Source organism: Eriocheir sinensis, unplaced genomic scaffold (genome assembly GCF_024679095.1).
Source record: "Eriocheir sinensis breed Jianghai 21 unplaced genomic scaffold, ASM2467909v1 Scaffold1114, whole genome shotgun sequence".
Lineage (NCBI taxonomy): Eukaryota > Metazoa > Arthropoda > Malacostraca > Decapoda > Varunidae > Eriocheir > Eriocheir sinensis.
In genome coordinates, this window is record NW_026110424.1 from 15,001 (window position 1) to 35,000 (window position 20,000).

Genomic DNA, 20,000 nt, shown 5'->3' on the forward strand with positions numbered 1-20,000 from the left:
GGTTTTCGCTACACACACACACACACACACACACACACACACACACACACACACACAGACACACACACACACACAGACACGTGAGATTTTTTTACATGGCATTGACAGGGTGTGCGCGTGTGTGTATGTAGATGTGTGTATGTGTGTGTATGTAGATGCGTGAAGATATGTGTGTGCGTGTGTGTTTATGGAGGTGTGTGTGTATGTGTGTGTGTGTGTGTGTGTTATAGGGAGGGAAGAGGAGGAGGAAGAAGAAGAAGAAATAAAGAAAATTAAATGATGAAGATTGAGACAAAGAAAATGAGGAAGAAAATGAAGAAGAGAAAGAAGGAAAATGAGGAAGAGAATGAGAAAGAGACGAAGGGAGAGAAGGGAGGGAGGAAAAGAAGGAAGATTAATGAGGGAGAGATGGAGGAAAGGAGAATAAGGAAGGAAGCGAGAGAGAGAGAGAGAGAGAGAGAGAGAGAGAGAGAGAGAGAGAGAGAGAGAGAGAGAGAGAGAGAGAGAGAAGAGGAAAAATGAGAAAGGGAGGAAAGAGTAATTGGAGGAGAGATAAGAGAGAGAGAGAGAGAGAGAGAGAGAGAGAGAGAGAGAGAGAGAGAGAGAGAGAGAGAGAGAGAGAGAGAGAGAGAGAGAGAGAGAGAGAGAGAAGGGAGCTCTTATTCAACGTATCAGATTCAGTAAAACACACACACACACACACACACACACACACACACACACACACACACACACACACAACCTGACCTCAGAAATCGTAAAATGAAAGGTCAAAAGGTTAGGAAGGTGAGAGAGAGAGAGAGAGAGAGAGAGAGAGAGAGAGAGAGAGAGAGAGAGAGAGAGAGAGAGAGAGAGAGAGAGAATAGAGCTAGCTTTAATACTCACGTGGTTGAGGTGTTGATGGGCTGACCCCCCGTTCGGAACCGCCTCTTGGAAGAATATACTAAGCGCCGTCTGTGGAGAGAGATAGATAGATAGGAAGAGAGAAGATGAAGAAGAGAGGGAATTAAGGATGGAGAGAAAAGGGAGGGAATGAGAGAGAGAGAGAGAGAGAGAGAGAGAGAGAGAGAGAGAGAGAGAGAGAGAGAGAGAGAGAGAGAGAGAGAGAGAGAGAGAGAGAGAGGAATAGTTTTTGATAGATAGATAGAGATAGATAGATAGATAGATAGATAGATAGAGAGAGAGAGAGAGAGAGAGAGAGAGAGAGAGAGAGAGAGAGAGAGAGAGAGAGAGAGAGAGAGAGAGAGAGTAGTCAATATAGAAAGACAACAATATTAACAGAGAGGTCATGGGAAGTAGATAAAAAGAAAGAAAGAAGGGAATTGCAGATAAGATAAAAATATATAAATAAAGATAGATAAACGAAGATAATAGATAGTGAAATAGAGACGAAAATAGATAGATAAAAAGAAAGATAAGAGAGAGAGAGAGAGAGAGAGAGAGAGAGAGAGAGAGAGAGAGAGAGAGAGAGAGAGAGAGAGAGAGAGAGAGAGAGAGAGAGAGAGAGAGAGAGAGAGAGAGCACAGCTGTTTCAAATCAAGTCTCCCTTCCCTTCACAATCATTCATTCCATTACAATCCTCATTTCCTTTTTCAGCTAAACAGTCTCTCTCTCTCTCTCTCTCTCGTGTGTACGGTACTTAAGTTCTGGATTCTTCTACTTTATCCTTCTTCTTCTCTCTCTCTCTCTCTCTAATTGTTTATTACTACAAGATCGTTTCTCCACTTATCCAGAGAGAGAGAGAGAGAGAGAGAGAGAGAGAGAGAGAGAGAGAGAGAGAGAGAGAGAGAGAGAGAGAATCTATAAAAAAATAATACATACTGAAAATTCGGAGAGAGAGAGAGAGAGAGAGAGAGAGAGAGAGAGAGAGACTTACGCCCCCCTGGCAACCACACGCTCCTCCGCTGCTTTGTTTACATTCGTCAGCTGATCAAAGCAAAAAAACAACAGATGATCCCAACACCTCTCTCTCTCTCTCTCTCTCTCTCTCTCTCTCTTAGTCACCTCTTTTTCTCTCTAATCACGAAGGAGAGATAAGAAATAATAATAATAATAATAATAATAATAATAATAATAATAATAATAATAATAATAACAATAATAATAATAATGATAATAATAATAATGTGATAAATAAGGTAACTGGCAACCGTCTTATCAATAGCTTCCATATAAGTACTCTCTCTCTCTCTCTCTCTCTCTCTCTCTTAGCAACCAAGGCGAACTCGTTATAAATAGCGAATCTAATACTAATATTATTCCAACAGAAGTAGACACACACACACACACACACACACACACACACACACACACACACACACACACACACACACACGTACACAGACATTGGTTTTATTTTCACTTAATTATTTTTTTTTGTTTCTTTTCCTTCAATATTTTCCTTCTTCCTTCCTTCCTTTGTTTTCTCTATCTCTGTCTCCCTATCTTCTTTTTTGCTTCATTATTTTTGTTTTGATTTTTCTTTCTATTTTCCTTCCTTTATCTCCCTTTCCTTCGTTCCTTCTCTACCTCCCTTTCCTTCCTTCTTTTTTTTTATCTCCCTTTCCTTCGTTCGTTCTTTACCTCCCTATCCTTCCTTCCCTCTCTATCTCCCTTTCCTTCGTTCCTTCTCTACCTCCCTTTCCTTCCTTCCTTCTCTACCTCTTCCTTCCTTCTCTCCTCTCCTCCTTCTTCTCTAACTCCCTTCCTTCCTTCCTCTCTATCTCCCTCCTTCCTTCCTTCTTTATCTCCCTTTCCTTCCTTCCTTCCTTCATTATCTCCCTTCCTTCCTTCTTCTCTCTCCTTCCTTCAACTCCTTCTCCTTCCTTTCCTATCTCCCTTCCTTCCTTCCTTCTCTATCTCCCTTTCCTCCCTTCCTTCTCTACCTCCCTTCATAATCTCCCTTCCCTTTTCCCCTCCCACACATGCCCCTTCCTTTCCCATCCCCCTTCACACATGCCCCTTCCTTCCTTTCCCATCCCCCTTCAAACATCCCCTTCAGTTCACCCCCTTTACACATGCTCCTCCCTTTCCCTTCTCCCATCCCCTTCAAACATCCTCTTCCCTTCACCCCTCACCTCAAACTGCCAATGGGCCGCTTGTAAGAGCTGTCTGGCCTGCTCCCTCGTCGCTCCCGCCGCCATGACGAACTGGTTAATCATCACCTGAGAGAAAGAGAAAGGGCCAGGTAATTACAGGTAAGGGAAAGGTGTGTGAGGTAAGGGACTGACATATAGACAAACCCACTGATAGAAAGACACATCCTAATGCAGTTCATAGATAGAGATAGACGAACTGGTTAATCATCACCTGAGAGAGAGAATGCTAGGGCCAGGTAATTACAGATAAGGGAAAGGTGTGTGAGGTAAGGGATTGACAGACAGACAAACTCACTGATAGAAAGACATCCATATAGTTTTTTTTTTTTTTACAACAAAGGAGGCAGCTCAAGGGCACACACAAAAAGAAAAGAATAATAAAAAAAAAGCCCGCTACTCGCTGCTCCTAAAAAAGAAACAAAAGAGGTGGCCGAAAGCAAGATCAAATACGGGAGGAGAGGTGTCCTGATACCCTCCTCTTGAAAGAGTTCAAGTCGTAGGAAGGAGGAAATACAGATGAAGGAAGATTGTTCCAGAGTTTACCAGCGTGAGGGATGAAAGAGTGAAGATGCTGGTTAACTCTTGCATAAGGGGTTTGGACAGTATAGGGATGAGCATGAGTAGAAAGTCGAGTGCAAGGGCTGGGAGGGGAGGCATGCAGTTAGCAAGTTCAGAAGAGCAGTCAGCGTGGAAATATCGATAGAAGATAGAAAGAGAGGCAACATTGCGGCGGAATTTAAGAGGTAGAAGACTATCAGTATGAGGAGGAGAGCTGATGAGACGAAGAGCCTTAGCCTCCACTCTGTCCAGAAGAGCTGTGTGAGTGGAGCCCCCCCACACATGAGATGCATACTCCATACGAGGGCGGACAAGGCCCCTGTATATGGACAGCAACTGTGCAGGGGAGAAGAAGATTGATAGATATAAAACACAGGTAGAACAGATAAGGTGGAGTTGATTAAATAGATTTATAGAGAAACGAATATTGGAGGGTAGAAAAAAGAAGAGAGAGAGAGAGAGAGAGAGAGAGAGAGAGAGAGAGAGAGAGAGAGAGAGAGAGAGAGAGAGAGAGAGAGAGAGAGAGAGAGAGAGAGAGAGAGAGAGAGAGAGAGAGAGAGAGAGAAATGGGGAAGGAAGGAAGGGAGGTAGAAGAAGGAAAGGGGAGGGAAGAGAAAATAGGGAGGAAGAGGGAGGTAGAGAAAGATAGGATCAGGTAATTACAAGTAAGCGAAAGGTGAAGTTGACTAAATAGATTGATAGATTAGGAAATTTGTGGAGGGTAGAAGAGGAGAGAGAGAGAAGGAGAGACAGGTTAGAATAGATCTGATAGATAAAACACACGTAGGAAAGATAAGATTGAGAGAAGAAGTTGACTAAATAGATTGATAGATAAAGAAATAGAGGAGGGTAGAAGAGGAGAGAGAGAGAAGGAGAGAGGTAGAAATGGGGAAGGAAGGAAGGTAGAAGGGAAGGGAGGGAAGAGAAAAGTAGAGAGAGAGAGAGAGAGAGAGAGAGAGAGAGAGAGAGAGAGAGGGTACAGATTTGTTGCCGTATGATAATAAATTACTACTACCACTACTACTACTACTACTACCACTACCACTACTACTACTACTACTACTACTACGAAGTTCACCATTTGTTGATAGTAAGTGACACCATTTTTAATCCAAGGGCATGACTGATAAGGTCTCTCTCTCTCTCTCTCTCTCTGTTATTCTTTTTTCTTTTGTCTTTTAAATGGGAGAAAAATGAGAATAAAATAAATAAAGAGAGAGAGAGAGAGAGAGAGAGAGAGAGAAATAAGGACAGGATTTTATAATAGTGAGCATCCTCTCTCTCTCTCTCACATCACTACAAATTTTCCTTCTTTTCTCTCCAATTTCTTCTCCTTTTTTCTCTCCTCCATTTTCATTTCTTTCTCTCTCCCTCTTTCTTTTTTTTCTCTCTCTTTATCATCCTTTCTTCCTTCATTTCTCTTTGGTTTGTTTCTCCTCTCTCTCTCTCTTTTCTTATATTCCTCCATCTTTTCTTCCTCTTTCTCTCTCTCTTTCTCCCTTCCTTCTATCTCCTATTCTTTCTTTTTCCTTCATTCTTCCATCCTTCCTTTCCTCCCTGTATCTCTTCTCCCTTTCCTCCTCCCTGTCTCTTCCTTCCGTCTCTTCCTCTTCCTCATTTTATCTCCCTTTGACCTCTTCCCTTCTTTTTCTTCCTCCTTCTCCTCCTCTTCTCTTTAAATGTCCTTCTTGAACCACTCACTTCTCCTTGAATCAATCTCTCTCTCTCTCTCTCTCTCTCTCTCTCTCTCTCTCTTTTTGGCTTCTTTATTTGTACACTGGGTCGGGGTTGAACACATCAGGTGGGGATGTTAATTTAATGGGATTATTATAATTATTATTATTATTATTATTATTAGTAGTAGTAGCAATAATAATAATAATAATAATAATAATAATAATAATAATGAAACTCGAAAAACGTGTGTGTGTTTGTGTGTACAGAGGATGTTTTTGAAGGGGAGGAGGAGGAGGAGGAGGAGGAGGAGGAGGAAGGAAGGGAGGGAGAGAGAGAGAGAGAGAGAGAGAGAGAGAGAGAGAGAGAGAGAGAGAGAGAGGAGGGAAAATTCCTAGCTGGGATTTCCTATTTAATACCAGGATACTGAGAAATAGGATTGTTGTTGTTGCTATTGTTTTGTTTGATCTCTCTCTCTCTCTCTCTCTCTCTCTCTCTCTGGTCTGGCTTTATTTTTTATTTTTTTCCTCAGATTTCACTTTTTTTCTTCTACTCACAATATTTTCTTCATTTTTAATTATTTTCATTTTTTTTTGGCAATTTCAGTTTATAGTTTTTCTTTAATTTTGTTTTTCTTTTGTTTATTTTTACTTTTCATTCAATAATTTATGTATTACACTTCCCTACACTTCTTCTTTTCACTTCACTTCTTCATTTCAATAAAAAAAAAAAAAATTCCACACAATCTTGGTCAATATCTTTTCTTATTTTCTATCTTAAATTTTGTTCAACCAATTACTTTCTTTCTTTTCTAATATAATTTTCTTATATATTTTCAACAAGATAGAGAAAAAAAATCCCACAGCGCCTTCGTCAATATCTTGTTTTTATTCTGTATCTTAAATCTTGTACAACTACTAATTACTTTCTTTCTTATCTGGTAACACTTTCTTATGATACTTTTCACATCTATAATTAATTTTGAACATATTTTTCTTTATTTTTCATGTATTTCCACTTTTATCAGTTATTTCCCATTTCTTTATTTTCAATCTAATTATTTTCAATCATTATCTCATATCTTCACTTTCATTAATATATTTAACTTCATTTTCTATCTATCATCATTTTTATCTATTTTTCCTTCTATTTCCACTTTTATCTACAATTTCCCATTTCTTTATTTTCAGTCTAATAATACTATCTTATACAACTAATTATTTTCTTATTATCTTCTATCATTATCTCATATCTTCACTTTCATTAATATATTTTACTTCACTTTTTATGTATCATCATTTTTATTAATATTTTCCTTCTATTTCCATCTTTTATTCACCATTTCCTTTCCCTTATTTTCAATCCTCAAATTTATAATATTTTCTCTTCTCTCTACTGTCATTATATATGTTATTTTCACTTTCATTATTATATTTATCATTATTTTTAACTTCTTTTTCTTGTAAGTCCATTTTTTGTTTTGTTTCATCAATTTTTTTCTTCTATTTCAACTTTTTATTCAGGATTTCGTTTTTCTTTATATTCTATCTTAAAACTCATAACACCATTTTTTCTATCAACCATTTTCCTTCTATTCTCATTTTTATCAATTTTCTCTTCTAATTCCACTTTTAATCAATTTTTCTCTTCTAATTTCACTTTTATCCACTATTTTGCATTTTTTTATCTTCTACGTATCTTAAAACTCACATCATCATCTTTTCTATCAACCACTTTCCTTTAATTCTCATTTTTATCCATTTTCTCTTCTAATTAAACTTTTATCCACAATTTCCCAAGTCCGCCTCCATCGTTATCCAGTTGTCAATCTTCCCATTTTCTTTTTTTTCATTATCTGCCTCTCACTTTTTCTCCTTATCTTCCTCCTTTTATCAGATTGTCTCTTTCTTCCTTTATCTTCCCCTATCACTGCAGGGCCCAGGGACACACACACACACACACACACACACACACAGGTAGGAAAAGTGAAAAAGTGGACAGGTTGAGTTCGTGTATAGATGTGTGTATGTGTGTTTTACCAGAGGAAGGAAGCCACGCAATCAGCTGATGTAACCAAAACAAACAAGACAAAACAATCAAGAAAACAGGAAAAAACAAAAGAAAAAAACAAAACAAAGATGATTTTTCAACTTCAAAACAAAAAAATACATAAATAAAAAACAAAAAAATAAAGAAAATAACAGAAAAGATTAAGAAAAGAGAAAATAAAGTTAAAAAGCAAAGAAAATATGAGTTAAGAAAATCAAAACAGAATCTACAAAGCATTATTATTATTACTATTATTATTATCATTATTACTACCATACCCTCATTATCAAAAACTCTTACTATCATTATCATCATTATCATTATACTCATTATTAAAACCATATAAAACAAACTCCACAATACTACAATGACCTCAGGCTGTGTTATAATCAAGCTTAATTACTCTATGAATAACAAATCAAATAACTATCAATTGTATAAATGCATCTTAATTAACTATTTCTCCTTCTAAGTCCATTTTTATTATTATTTTCTTTTATTTTCCTTCTAAAAACTTATACAACCATCACTTCTGTCTATCATTTTTATTTTCTATTTAAAAACCTATACAAAAATCTCTTCCATTTATCATTTTTATTTTCCTTTTAAAAACTTATATAAAAATCTCTTCTATCTATCATTTTTATTTTCCATTTCAAAACTTATACAAAAATCTCTTCTATCTATCAATTTTATTTTCCATCTTAAAAACTTATACAACAATCTCTTCCATCTAACATTCTCTCCTTTTTCCACTTTCATCGCTTGTATCTATCATCATTTTCATCCGTTTTTCGTTCATTTCCACTTCTAAAAATAACAGCACAGTGGACCAAGGAAATGGACGTTATATGCAAGACCCCATAACCAGTATAGTCTCTGAGTATTACCATAAACTAACCTAACAAAACAGTACTGACCTAATAACTTGAGGTACTATATGCAAGAAAGATCTACTATAAATAAATTCAGTGTGTATGATTCCTTTTCTATACTACTCTATGTCAGTATTTCTTGTGGTTATAGTCAAGCAATTTCAAATAGTCCGTTTTGGTATTTGATTCCCCATAACAAGTATCGTCTCTGTGTATTAACCTAACAACACAGAGCCGACATATGAAATTAAAGGACTATGCAAGAGAGATCTGCTATAATTGATTCAGTGTATGATTTCCTTTCTATATAACTCTATGTCAGTATTTCTTGTGGTTATAGTCAATCCATTTCTAATAATCCGTTTCCACATTTGATTCCGCGTCACCAGTATCGTCTGTATATGACCCTAAACTAACCTAACAACACAGAGCCGACATATCAAATTAAGGGACTATGCAAGAGAGATCTGTTATAATTGATTCAGTGTGTATGACTCCCTTTGTATATAAATCTATGTCAGTATTTTTTGTGGTTATAGTCAATCGATTTCAAATAATCCGTTTGGGTGTTCGATTCCGCGGGTCCTTTCCTCCCCTCTGCTCTGCCACACAGTCCAAACACCTATTTTTCCCTCTCATATGTTACCTATAGCCAGCATATGAGAGGAAGGGGCAGGTGATTCAGACTGAGTGGCAGAGGAGAAAGGAGGAAAGGACCCGCAGAATATAAGAACATAGGTGGACTGCAAGAGACCAACTGGTACCAATAACACTGAAGCCTTCTTTGTGGGTATAATCTAACCCAACTTGCCGCATCTCGCAACCTGACGTGCTGTTGATATCTTTGCTGTGCCTGCCGTCAAAGGATTAGGTTACATGCACAGGTCATATTCTACCCCCAATGTGTTGTTTGTAAAGCTAAAATAGATAATAATAAGCATAATGGGTGCTGGACCTATGTAAACTGTTTTATTATTATTATTATTTTTATTATTACACACACACACACACACATACACACACACACACACACACACACACACACAATGGTTGTATATATGGTCATAACACACACACACACAATGGTTCTATATAAGGTCACAACACACACACAATGGTTCTATATAAGGTCACAACACACACACAATGGTTCTATATAAGGTCATAACACAAACAAATACACACACACACACAATGGTTCTATAGAAGGTCACAACACACACATACACACAAACACAGAGGTCAACATCCCCACCCAATCCAATCACGAGGTCAATCACCCTTCCCAAACCCAAACAATAACAAAAACAATGACAACGAGTATTTAAATGATCTCTCCCACGTATGACCTGACCTCGGGAAGGGTGCCACAGGTGAGGTCATTAAGCCCGCACACACCTGACCAAGCCCTGACAGGTGTGGAGAGCAGGTGTGGACAAGAGGGGTAACAGGAAATAAAATAATAATGAAATAATAATAAAAATAATGAATAGTAATAAAAATCAACATAGTCTATCCAGTGCCAAGGTTTTAAAACGTAAACATTGACCTTATATCCCGTTATTTCACCTCTCTCTCCCCCTACAATGGTTACCTGGGGAGGATATTAATTAGGGGGTCAGGTAGCAATGGCATGGTAGGTTAAAGGTGATAAAAAGTACCTGTTCGCGTAGATTGGAATCCATTTTGAAGCTCGGCGAGACGCGACCCTCCTCTCGCCACGTCATCGACCACACTGGCAATGTTTTCAAAATACACCAAATAAATATGGCAGAGGTTCCAATAATGGCGACGGTATTTGGGTGGAGCTGCCAACCCTTCCTTCCATTGACCCATTATTGATACGTTTCCTCCCTCTTTCCTCCATTATTTTTCTCTCCTTTTCCTCCCTTTGAATTATGACCCATTCCTGTATTTCCATTTCTCCCTCAACCTGTTTTCCTCCTCTCCCTCATTTCTCTCCCTCTATTCTTCCTTCATTTTCATCTCTCTCTTTTCTCCTCTCTCTCCGCCTTCCATTTCCCCATTATAACACAATTCTCCATTTATTTATCCTCCATTCCTCCTTTATAATGGTTAATAGCACGTCTAGTTATTGATTTAAAGGGAAAAAGGTGAAGGGAAGGAGGATAGGGAGGTCGGGGAAGGGTTGGCAGACCTGACTACGTGAACCAAAGGCAGATTGTAAACAGAGTATTGTTTTCCTTGATCTCCAGTTTCTCCGTAAATCTTAGGCGTGACCAAGCTTTATATATTCCGTCATGGCCTCAGCTGGTGTCAAGGGCGCGGGACAAGGTCAGAATATAGGCCTAGGAGCCGGCTTACTTAAGGACTTTTAGAAGAAGAAAAACGCGTCTTGGAATCATTCTCGTGTTTACATTTTCGCTGATATGCCAAACCTCCAAAAACATTCACCAAAACACACCGGGAAAACGGGGCACAAAACACAACTACACCCCACACATTGAACCCAGACCCTCAAATAAAACCCTCAACTAAAAATCACGTCTCGGGGTAACCTAAAAATTGAGAACGAGGCGAGTGGAGTAGGAGATAAACATAGGCTTGGCACATGCGGGTGGTGTGATGAAACGAAGTCTTCTCAGTACGAAAATCAATATTATTATAGTCTTTTTCGCGTCTATGGGGGCCATATAGGCGACTACGGGCTCTCAACTGACTACTAAGGCCAAATAAGGATGTTAAAGCTAAGATAGGGACCGGACAGCTCTGAAAACGCCATAATATTTGCTGATAATCTATAAATAGCAGAAAACCCCAATTTCTATGATTTGTGTTTATCAAGTGAATGGGCTTGATGAGGTACAATGTTGATGAATGGCTGTGTTGATTATGATGGTAGTAGTAGTAGTAGTAGTAGTAGTAGTAATAATTGACCCCGTTGTAGTAGTAATGGTAGTAGTGGCAATGACCCAAGTGTAGTAGGAGAAGTAGTAATAGCAGTAGTAGTAGTAGTAGTAGTAGTAGTAGTAGTAGTAGTAGTAGTAGTAGTAGTAGTAGTAGTAGTAGTAGTAGTAGTAGTAGTAGTAGCAGTAGTAGTAGTAGTAGTAGTAGTAGTAGTAGTAGTAGTAGTAGTAGTAGTAGTATGCTGATGGAAAGAGAGAGAGAGAGAGAGAGAGAGAGAGAGAGAGAGAGAGAGAGAGAGAGAGGGAAATGAGAGAACCGGAAGTGAGAGATGTGACAGTTCAGGGAGGGAGGAGGGAGAGGGAGGAGGAGGAGGGGGAGATAAGATGCCGGAGAGAGAGGGAGGGAGAGAGAGGGAGGAGGGAGGGAGAGGGAGATAAAAGAGAGCATCAACCCTTTATACACATTTTCGTCTTATCATTAAAAAAAGAAGAAAAAAATCACCTCCCTAAAATATAAATTACCTAAATAAAACACAAACAACAAACACAATATATATTTACTTGGCCTTTACTTCTACGAGGCAAACAGACAGATGAAACGTCAATAAGGAAACGTTGCTATCTTGTCTAAATAAACGTGTCTATTTACATAAAAGCTTAAGTTCCCCCCTTTTCACTTAGTTCTCTTCAGTATACAACTTTGATAGAAAACGCACCTCTTCTTACCTGGCTTTCACAGGTGACCTCGGTACGGTAAAAGGCAGAGACGAAGAACCAAGTACTGAGATGAAATTATGAGAACGAACATTGCCTTTTTTTCTCTAGTCTTCACTAGGAAAGGCAAGCTCCTTATCCCAGGAAGAACAATGAACAGCGAAGGAAAATTAAGTGATGTAATTGGTGCAACGAGGGTCGCTTTAAACTTCCCCTTGCAACTTAATTTCTCCGCCGAGGTCTCATTTCATGTACCCATTTGTTCTTCAGCTTTTTTTTTGAAGATTTTTTCCCTTAGTTTTACTGGGGAAACGGGCCCTTGTCCGAAGACGGCCCGTTAAGAGGGAAAGGATTGCTCCCTCCCTACACATGGGAGCACGGGCCTTTGCCAATTAAAAGCCGACAGACCGACTCTTTCGGCGATCGAAATCAGACGAGGACTGGCGTGTCTCTGGTTTAAGTCATTCTTCACATCACATTTAAATTTCTATGGCAGCAAGACCACTAGACCAGACACTCAGGAAGCGCGGGCAGTCCAATTTCCTGCCTCTACGGGGATGTACGCAGGAAATGGCCCCTCCGCTACTGACCAAGTGCACCGGCGTCGCGGGGTTACTTCCGAACACTCCGGCAGGCCCCTTAGCTCAAGCCTTTCAGCGCCCAAGCACACACACCGACCCAAGGCGGGCACTTTAACCGGTCCAAAGGGATTCCAAGTGACTTATAATTATTATCAAGGCCTTTAGGCGTTATTTTTTTTTCAGCTCGCCGCCGCCGCCAATCAGACTCGCCAGTAATACGGTAAATAATGCTGTCTTTTGCTTAAGTAATAGCAGTTTGGCGCCACTATAAAAACTGCCTGCGCCATGACGGGCTTAATTGGTCCGAATACCAGGCACCTGAAGAAAGCCTATACCGCGGCGCTACAGGCGAAGACTAAAAAAATAAGGTTGTTCTTGGAGTCCTCAACAGAGCAGTCCGCCCGGAAGGAGGTTTCGTGTCTTTTTCGGCAGACTCAGGGTCGCATTTTAAAACATTTCGTCGCCCAAGTTCATATATTTGACATGGCTTTCGTAGGAGCTGTAGGCCTTTCCAGGGGTAGTTTTATGACCCTGGTGGTAGTTTGACCTTTCTTCTGTGCCATGAACCTTAAAAAACACTCATGAAGACCCGATTGATCCCCTCTTTGACCTTTAGAAATAGTTGATGATGTGAGGAGCGATGGTGTCTTAAAATACAGCCCTAAACCCTTGGAGTCATCACACAGCAGCTGGCGGTTATTATATGGTTGTGTTCCGCCCCTGTACTGTGGTCCCTGGCTATAGGCAGCAGAGAAAAGCAAAGTCAGGGAAAGAAAAGACCAGAAAATCACGCAAGTTCCAGGTGAAGTGTATAAGTGTGCACTGTGAAGTAACTACAAGTGCATGTTGTGAAGTATAGAAGTGTTGAGGAGGAGGACCTTAAGAAGCGATACGAAGCGAAACAGCTCAAAAGAAGAAGAAGAAGAAGAAGAAGGAGGAGGAGGGGAAAAGGAAGACTAACTAACTAACTAATTAAGTGCATGTTGTGAAGTATAGAAGTGTTGAGAAGTCGGACCTAAGAAGTGATACGAAGCGAAACAGCTCAAAAGAAGAAGAAGAAGAAGAAGAAGAAGAAGAAGAAGAAGAAGAAGGAGGAGGAGGGGAAAAGGAAGACTAACTAACTAACTAATTAAGTGCATGTTGTGAAGTATAGAAGTGTTGAGAAGTCGGACCTAAGAAGCGATACATAGCGAAACAGCTCAAAAGAAGAAGAAGAAGAAGAAGAAGAAGAAGAAGAAGAAGAAGGAGGAGGAGGAGGGGAAAAGGAAGACTAACTAACTAACTAATTAAGTGCATGTTGTGAAGTATAGAAGTGTTGAGAAGTCGGACCTAAGAAGCGATACATACAGCGTTGCCAAATTATCGTACTCATCGCATTGTATTTTCGTAGTTTCAGACCGATAACTATGGCAAAAAGGAAAAAAAAGAGCATCAATAAATAACAGCTTTAACGCTAACTTTAAATTTCTATCGTTATTTGTGGAGGTACGAGAGTTTGAGGCTTAAAAATGATAAATACGATGTGGAGAATACGATAATCTGGCAACGCTGGATACATAGCGAAACAGCTCAAAAGAAGAAGAAGAAGAAGAAGAAGGAGGGGAAGAGGAAGACTAACTATGGGACCTATTTCATCTGGTATCTAGTAATCTATTTATGAAAGACGGCAATCAGTGAATATCTTTAACTATTTCTATTTCTTATGTACAGTATACTATAGTTTGTCCCTTAACGTTTTCTGCTACACCTTAGAGAACATCCTATTTAAACAGTAACTATGTAATATTGAGATAAGCGTGAGTTTAGTTGATTTTGGTTGTTCATCTTCCGTCAGTCAGTCAGTCAGTCAAACAGTCAGTCAGTCAGTCAGTCAGTCAAACAGTCAGTCAATCAGTCAGCTGTTTAGTCTGCAAGAGACCCCCTCTCTCTCTCACTACAACTACTACTACTACTACTAATGATAATAATAATAACAATAATAATAATAATAATAATAATAATAATAATAATAATAATAATAATAATAATAATAATAATAATAATAATAATAATAGAAAGAAGAAGACGAAGAAAAAGAATGATGATGAAAATAATAATAATAATAATAATAATAATAATAATAATAATAATAATAATAATAATAATAATAATAATAAAACGTAAAAAAATCATAGGCACAACTTAGAGAGAGAGAGAGAGAGAGAGAGAGAGAGAGAGAGAGAGAGAGAGAGAGAGAGAGAGAGAGAGAGAGAGAGAGAGAGAGAGAGAGAGAGAGAGAGAGAGAGAAACACCTATGCATCATACTAATTAACAATATCTAATGAATTATCTCTCTCCGGAGGATGAGAAATGCTAGTGTGACGGGGAGGGAGGGAAGGAGGGAGAGAAGGAGGGAGAGAAGGAGGGAGGGAGGGAGAGAAGGAGGTCAAGAAAAAAATAAAGGAAATGACGTAATGGAGGGATGGAGGAAAAATGGAGGAATGAAGGAGGAGGAGGAGGAGGAGGAGAGGGAAAGAGGGAGGAAAGGAGAAGGAGGAAGAGAGAGGAGAGAGAAAGGGAAGGAAAGGAAGGAATGGAGAAGGAAGGAAAAAAATAACATATAGCGTATTGGAGGAATGGAGGAAGGAAGGAAGGAGGGAAGGAAGGAAGGAGAGAGGAAGAAGAAAGAGAAAGGAAGAACGAGAGAAAGAAAAGGAGAGGGAGAGAAAGAGAGAAGGAAGGAAGGAAGGAAAAAAGAGAGATAAAAGGGAGGAAGAAAAAAAGGGAGAAGAAAGACGAGAGAAAAAGAGGAGGGAGGAAAGGGAGAGAGAAAGAGAGAAAAGGGAGAGAAAGGAAAACAGGGTGGGAAGAAAAGGGAGATAAGAGAATGGATAAATGAGATATTGGGCAAAGGGAGAGGGAGAGGGAGGGAGAGAAGGAGGGAGAGAGGAAGGGAAGGGAGAGAGGGAGAGAGAGGGAGGGAAGGGAGCTAATGAGAGAATGAGGTAATTGACGATAAGGAAGGAGGGAGGAAAGGAGAGAAGGGAGAGAAGGGAGGGAGGGAGGGAGGGAGGGAGGGAGGGAAGGGAGGGGTAACATTATATCTTCTCTTAATGATCAATTATATTTAAGAATCTCACGTGTTTGTCTCTTTAATTACTCTCTCTCTCTCTCTCTCTCTCTCTCTCTCATAATAATAATAATAATAATAATAATAATAATAATAATAATAATAATAATAATAATAATAATAATAATAATAATAATAATAATAATAATAATAATAATAATAATAATAATAATAATAATAATAATAATAATGATAGAAAAAATATCAACGTCATCAAAATGATCACGTGTGTGTGTGTGTGTGTGTGTGTGTGTGTGTGTGTGTGTTATGAGGTCTTGCTTATACGGATGTTAGTGAATGTTTATTAAAAATGTTTGTTGAAATGTTTATGAAACGCGGAAGAAATTTTTATTGATGTCAAATGAAGTTTAGTTAGAAAGGGAAAGGAGGAGGAGGAGGAGGAGGAGGAGGAGGAGGAGAATATTATGAAGAAATGTGGGTTTATATGTGAAAAAGAGATAGATAGATAGATAGATAGATAGATAGATAGATAGATAGAGAGAGAGAGAGAGAGAGAGAGAGAGAGAGAGAGAGAGAGAGAGAGAGAGAGAGAGAGAGAGAGAGAGAGAGAGAGAGAGAGAGAGAGAGAGAGAGAGAGAGAGTTATGGAATTTATTTGGGTTTTCGTCATCACTGTTATGTTATGCGAAATAAATTTATACAGAAGGAAAATATTATTACACACACACACACACACACACACACACACACACACACACACACACACACACACACACACACACACACACACACACACACACACACACACACACACACACACACACACACACACACACATACACACAAAGTTATTCCTCAAGTTGTGTAAATATTGTAAAAGAAGATGAAGAGAAAATGAAAGAAAATGTAAAAATATAATAGGTAACAGTAGTAGTAGTAGTAGTAGTAGTAGTAGTAAGAGGAGGAGGAGGAGGAAGAGGAGGAAGAGGAGGAGGAGGAGGAGGAAGAGGAGGAGGAGGAGGAGGAGGAGGAGATGAAAAAGATGAAACAAAATTAAATTATACAAATAAATTATAAATAAATAAATAAATGAAATTAAAAAGAAGAAAAAAAGAAAAAAAAACAATTAGTATTCGAAACAAATTACTCTCTCTCTCTCTCTCTCTCTCTCTCTCTCTCTCTCTCTCTCACCTTTCCTTCCTCTCACGTTTCCTCCACCTCTCCACCAAGTCATAGTCCCTGGAGAGACAATTACGGGAGGGAGGAAGAGACGGAGAGAAAGGGGGGAGGGGTGGAGAGAAAATTTTGAGGTATGGAGAAACAAAGGAATGGGAAGAAGATAAAGAGAGAGAGGAGAGGGAAGGGAGAAGGAAAAGGGTGAAGAAGGGAGGAAAAGAGGAGAGGAAGAATGGATGAAGGAGGAGGAGAAGGGGAAAGAGGGAGAGGAGGAAAGAAAGGATTAAAGAAAGAAGGAGAGAGAGAGAGAGAGAGAGAGAGAGAGAGAGAGAGAGAGAGAGAGAGAGAGAGAGAGAGAGAGAGAGAGAGAGAGAGAGAGAGAGAGAGAGAGAGAGAGAGAGAGAGAGAGAGAGAGAGAGAGAGAGAGAGAGACCTCTAGACGCGACGCCGGCACGCTGACCACTCAACCACCGCCTTCCCATTTGTTATCTGACCCTGCAACACTTCTAGACGCGACGCCGGCACGCTAACCACTCAACCACCGCCTTCCCATTTGTTATCTGACCCTGCAACAACCTTCCTGCAGAATCTGGTAGTGGAAATCAATAATGCCTTTGAAAATCACATTGAGGTATATTTTTAGCGGTGTTAAGGAATGGTCTCCGCGCACAGGTAATACAGGTTAATGAGCTTCCCAGGTCACTGACGCGGTGGAGGACCTGCTCAAATTTCTATAGCAGTCTTGACACGAGGAGAGAACTTATTGACTGAGCTACCATGCTTCTTCCTCCTCCTCCTCCTCCTCCTCCTCCTTTTCTTGTTCTTCTTGTACTTGATCTTCTTCTTCTTCTTCTTCTTCTTCTTCCTCCTCCTCCTCCTCTGATGCTTCTCCATATATTTAAAGTCTTGGAGATGAGTGACATAGTACTGTGTGTGTGTGTGTGTGTGTGTGTGTGTGTGTGTGTGTGTTTTGAATCACGAGTTTGTATGGAAGAAAGAAAATATATGAGAGAAGGAATGTCAATCTCACACACACACACACACACACACACACACACACACACACACACACACCTGAATGTCAATAAGGTCGGAAAAGACGGGTTCCAAGGGCGCGTCTTTGTTCCTTACGAGATTGTTTGGGTTGAAGGGAACGATCCCCCCCCTCCCCCCACCCCCCCACCCCCTCCCCCGACCACCGCCACTACCTTGATGAATGAATGAATGAATGAAGGAAGGAAGGAAGAAGGGAAGGAAAGTAGGAAGAAAGGAAGGGAAAAAGAGAGAAAAGAGAGAGAAAGAGAAATTGGAGATAAGGAGAGAGGGAAGGAAAGAAGAAAGGACGGAAGGAAGGAAGGAAGAAAGGGAAGGAAAGTAGGAAGGAATGTAGGAAGAAAGGAAGGAAAAGAGAAAAGAGAGAGAAAGAGAAATTGGAGATAAGGAGAGAGGGAAGGAAGGAAGGAAGGAAGAAAGGAAGGAAGAAGGGAAGGAAAGTAGGAAGAAAGGAAGGAAAGAGAAAAAAAGAGAACGAGAAAGGGAGGAGAAGGAAATAGATAAGGAGAGAGGGAAGGAAGGAAGGAACGAACGAAGGAAGGAAGGAGAAAGGAAGGAAAAATAGAGAAAAAAGAGAGAAAGAGAGAGAAGAGGAAGGAAATAAGGAGAGAGAGAAAGAAGGAAGGAAGGAAGGAAGGAAAGGTAGAAAAAGGAAAAAAAATAGAAAGGTTTGTGAGTGGGTGGAGAGGGAGGGAAATAAGGAGAGGGAGAGAGGGAGGGAGAGAGGGAGGGAGGGAGGGAGGGAGGGAGAGATGGAGAGAATACAATGAAGGAGTGTTGACTTCCCTCCAATATGGCGGCATTAAGGTCTAAGAAGGATTGGAGGAAAGTTATCATCATCGTCATCATCAATATCATCATTATTATTATTATTACTACTACCACTACTACTACTACTACTACTACTACTACTACTACTACTACTACTACTACCACTACTACTACTACTACTACTACTACTACTACTACTACTACTACTACTACTTTTATTGTTGTTGTTGTTATTTTCTAGTTATTTTTTAATATTGTTTTGCATTTTCTTTATTATTTTTCCTTCTCTCTCTCTCTCTCTCTTTATTACTTTCAAACTTTCTCTCTTTTTCTTTGTCATTTTTAATTCTCAATAAGAAAAAGGAGGAATCATGGTTAACTTTCCTCCTCCTCCTCCTCCTCCTCCTCCTCCTCTTCCTCTCCAACGCCTCCTCCTTCTCATGTTATATGTTCTACATCGTTAAATATTTTTTTTTTTTACTTTTTTCTCCTTTTCTTTTTTCCACATATTTTCCTCCCCTTCTCGTCTTCCTCCTCCTCCTTCTTTTTCGCCTTTTTCTTCTTCTTTTTCTTCGTCTTATTCTTCTTTCATGTTCCTTCTCTCGTTCATTTTCTCTCATCATCATCATCTTCATCATTTTTTCCTACTTCTTCTTCCTCTTCTTCCTCCTCTTCTTCAGATACTTCCTCTTCGATTCTTTAACCCTCAAACCTTTCATCCTTTTTTCTCCTCCTCCTCCTCCTCCTCCTCCTCCTCCTCTTCCTCCACTCTAACTTTCCCTCCAATATCTTCTCCCTAACTCCTCCACTTTCCATTTTCTCTAATCTTTTTTTCTCTTCCCCCGTTTTCTATGCCTAAGTAGCTCGTTTTCTTTGTTTGCAGGGCGGACTAACGTGATAAACAACTTTGTATAGAATGCTAATCTCTCTCTCTCTCTCTCTCTCTCTCTCTCTCTCCTTCTGGTCCGGTTTTCGAGATAGATAGAGAGAGAGAGAGAGAGAGAGAGAGAGAGAGAGAGAGAGAGAGAGAGAGAGAGAGAGAGAGAGAGAGAGAGAGAGAGAGAGAGAGAGAGAGAGAGAGAGAGAGAGAGAGAGAGCAATACCCGAAGACAGGTAACTTGTGGTGAGAGGAGAAGCAATTAAAAGCGAGACAGGTGTGTGTGTGTTTGTGTGTGTGTGTGTGTGTGTGTGAACGCGCGCGTGTATATGAAACATCATCAACAATAACAATAACAGCAACAACAACAACAACAGAAAACCAATTGGTGCCATTATAAAAACTTTCTTAGGCCACTAACCTTCTGGGGCTGAACGCGCGGCCCCGTAAAGTCAGCCTACCAGCGCGATAGGCCTAAGGTAAAAGTAAATTGATCATCATCCCCATCACCGCCGACACCATCATCACCGTCCCATCCCCGTCACGCCGCCGTCCCACCCCCGTTCTGCTCCCGTCCCACTCCCGTTCTGCTCCCGTCCCACCCCCGACCCACTCCCGTTCAACCCCCGTCCCACCCC

General features: G+C 39.8%; 2 protein-coding genes across 2 annotated transcripts in view; one reads left to right on the plus strand and one right to left on the minus strand.

Moving 5' to 3' along the window:
- Positions 1 to 10,032, minus strand: part of LOC126989260 (UBA-like domain-containing protein 2) — a 13,496-nt gene extending 3,464 nt beyond the window's left edge. Inside the window, exons 1-2 of the mRNA XM_050847906.1 lie at positions 9,916 to 10,032; positions 3,078 to 3,164 (exon numbers count right to left, since the gene is read on the minus strand). Of these exons, the coding sequence (XP_050703863.1) occupies positions 3,078 to 3,164; positions 9,916 to 9,981 (153 nt within the window). The 5' untranslated portion in view covers positions 9,982 to 10,032. The remainder of the gene's footprint in view (positions 1 to 3,077; positions 3,165 to 9,915) is intronic.
- Positions 10,033 to 10,515: 483 nt separating this feature from the next.
- The window catches only part of LOC126989261 (allatostatins-like), a 72,388-nt gene continuing 62,903 nt past the window's right edge, over positions 10,516 to 20,000 (plus strand). The window contains exon 1 of the mRNA XM_050847907.1: positions 10,516 to 10,549. Coding sequence (XP_050703864.1) covers positions 10,516 to 10,549 — 34 coding nt within the window. The remainder of the gene's footprint in view (positions 10,550 to 20,000) is intronic.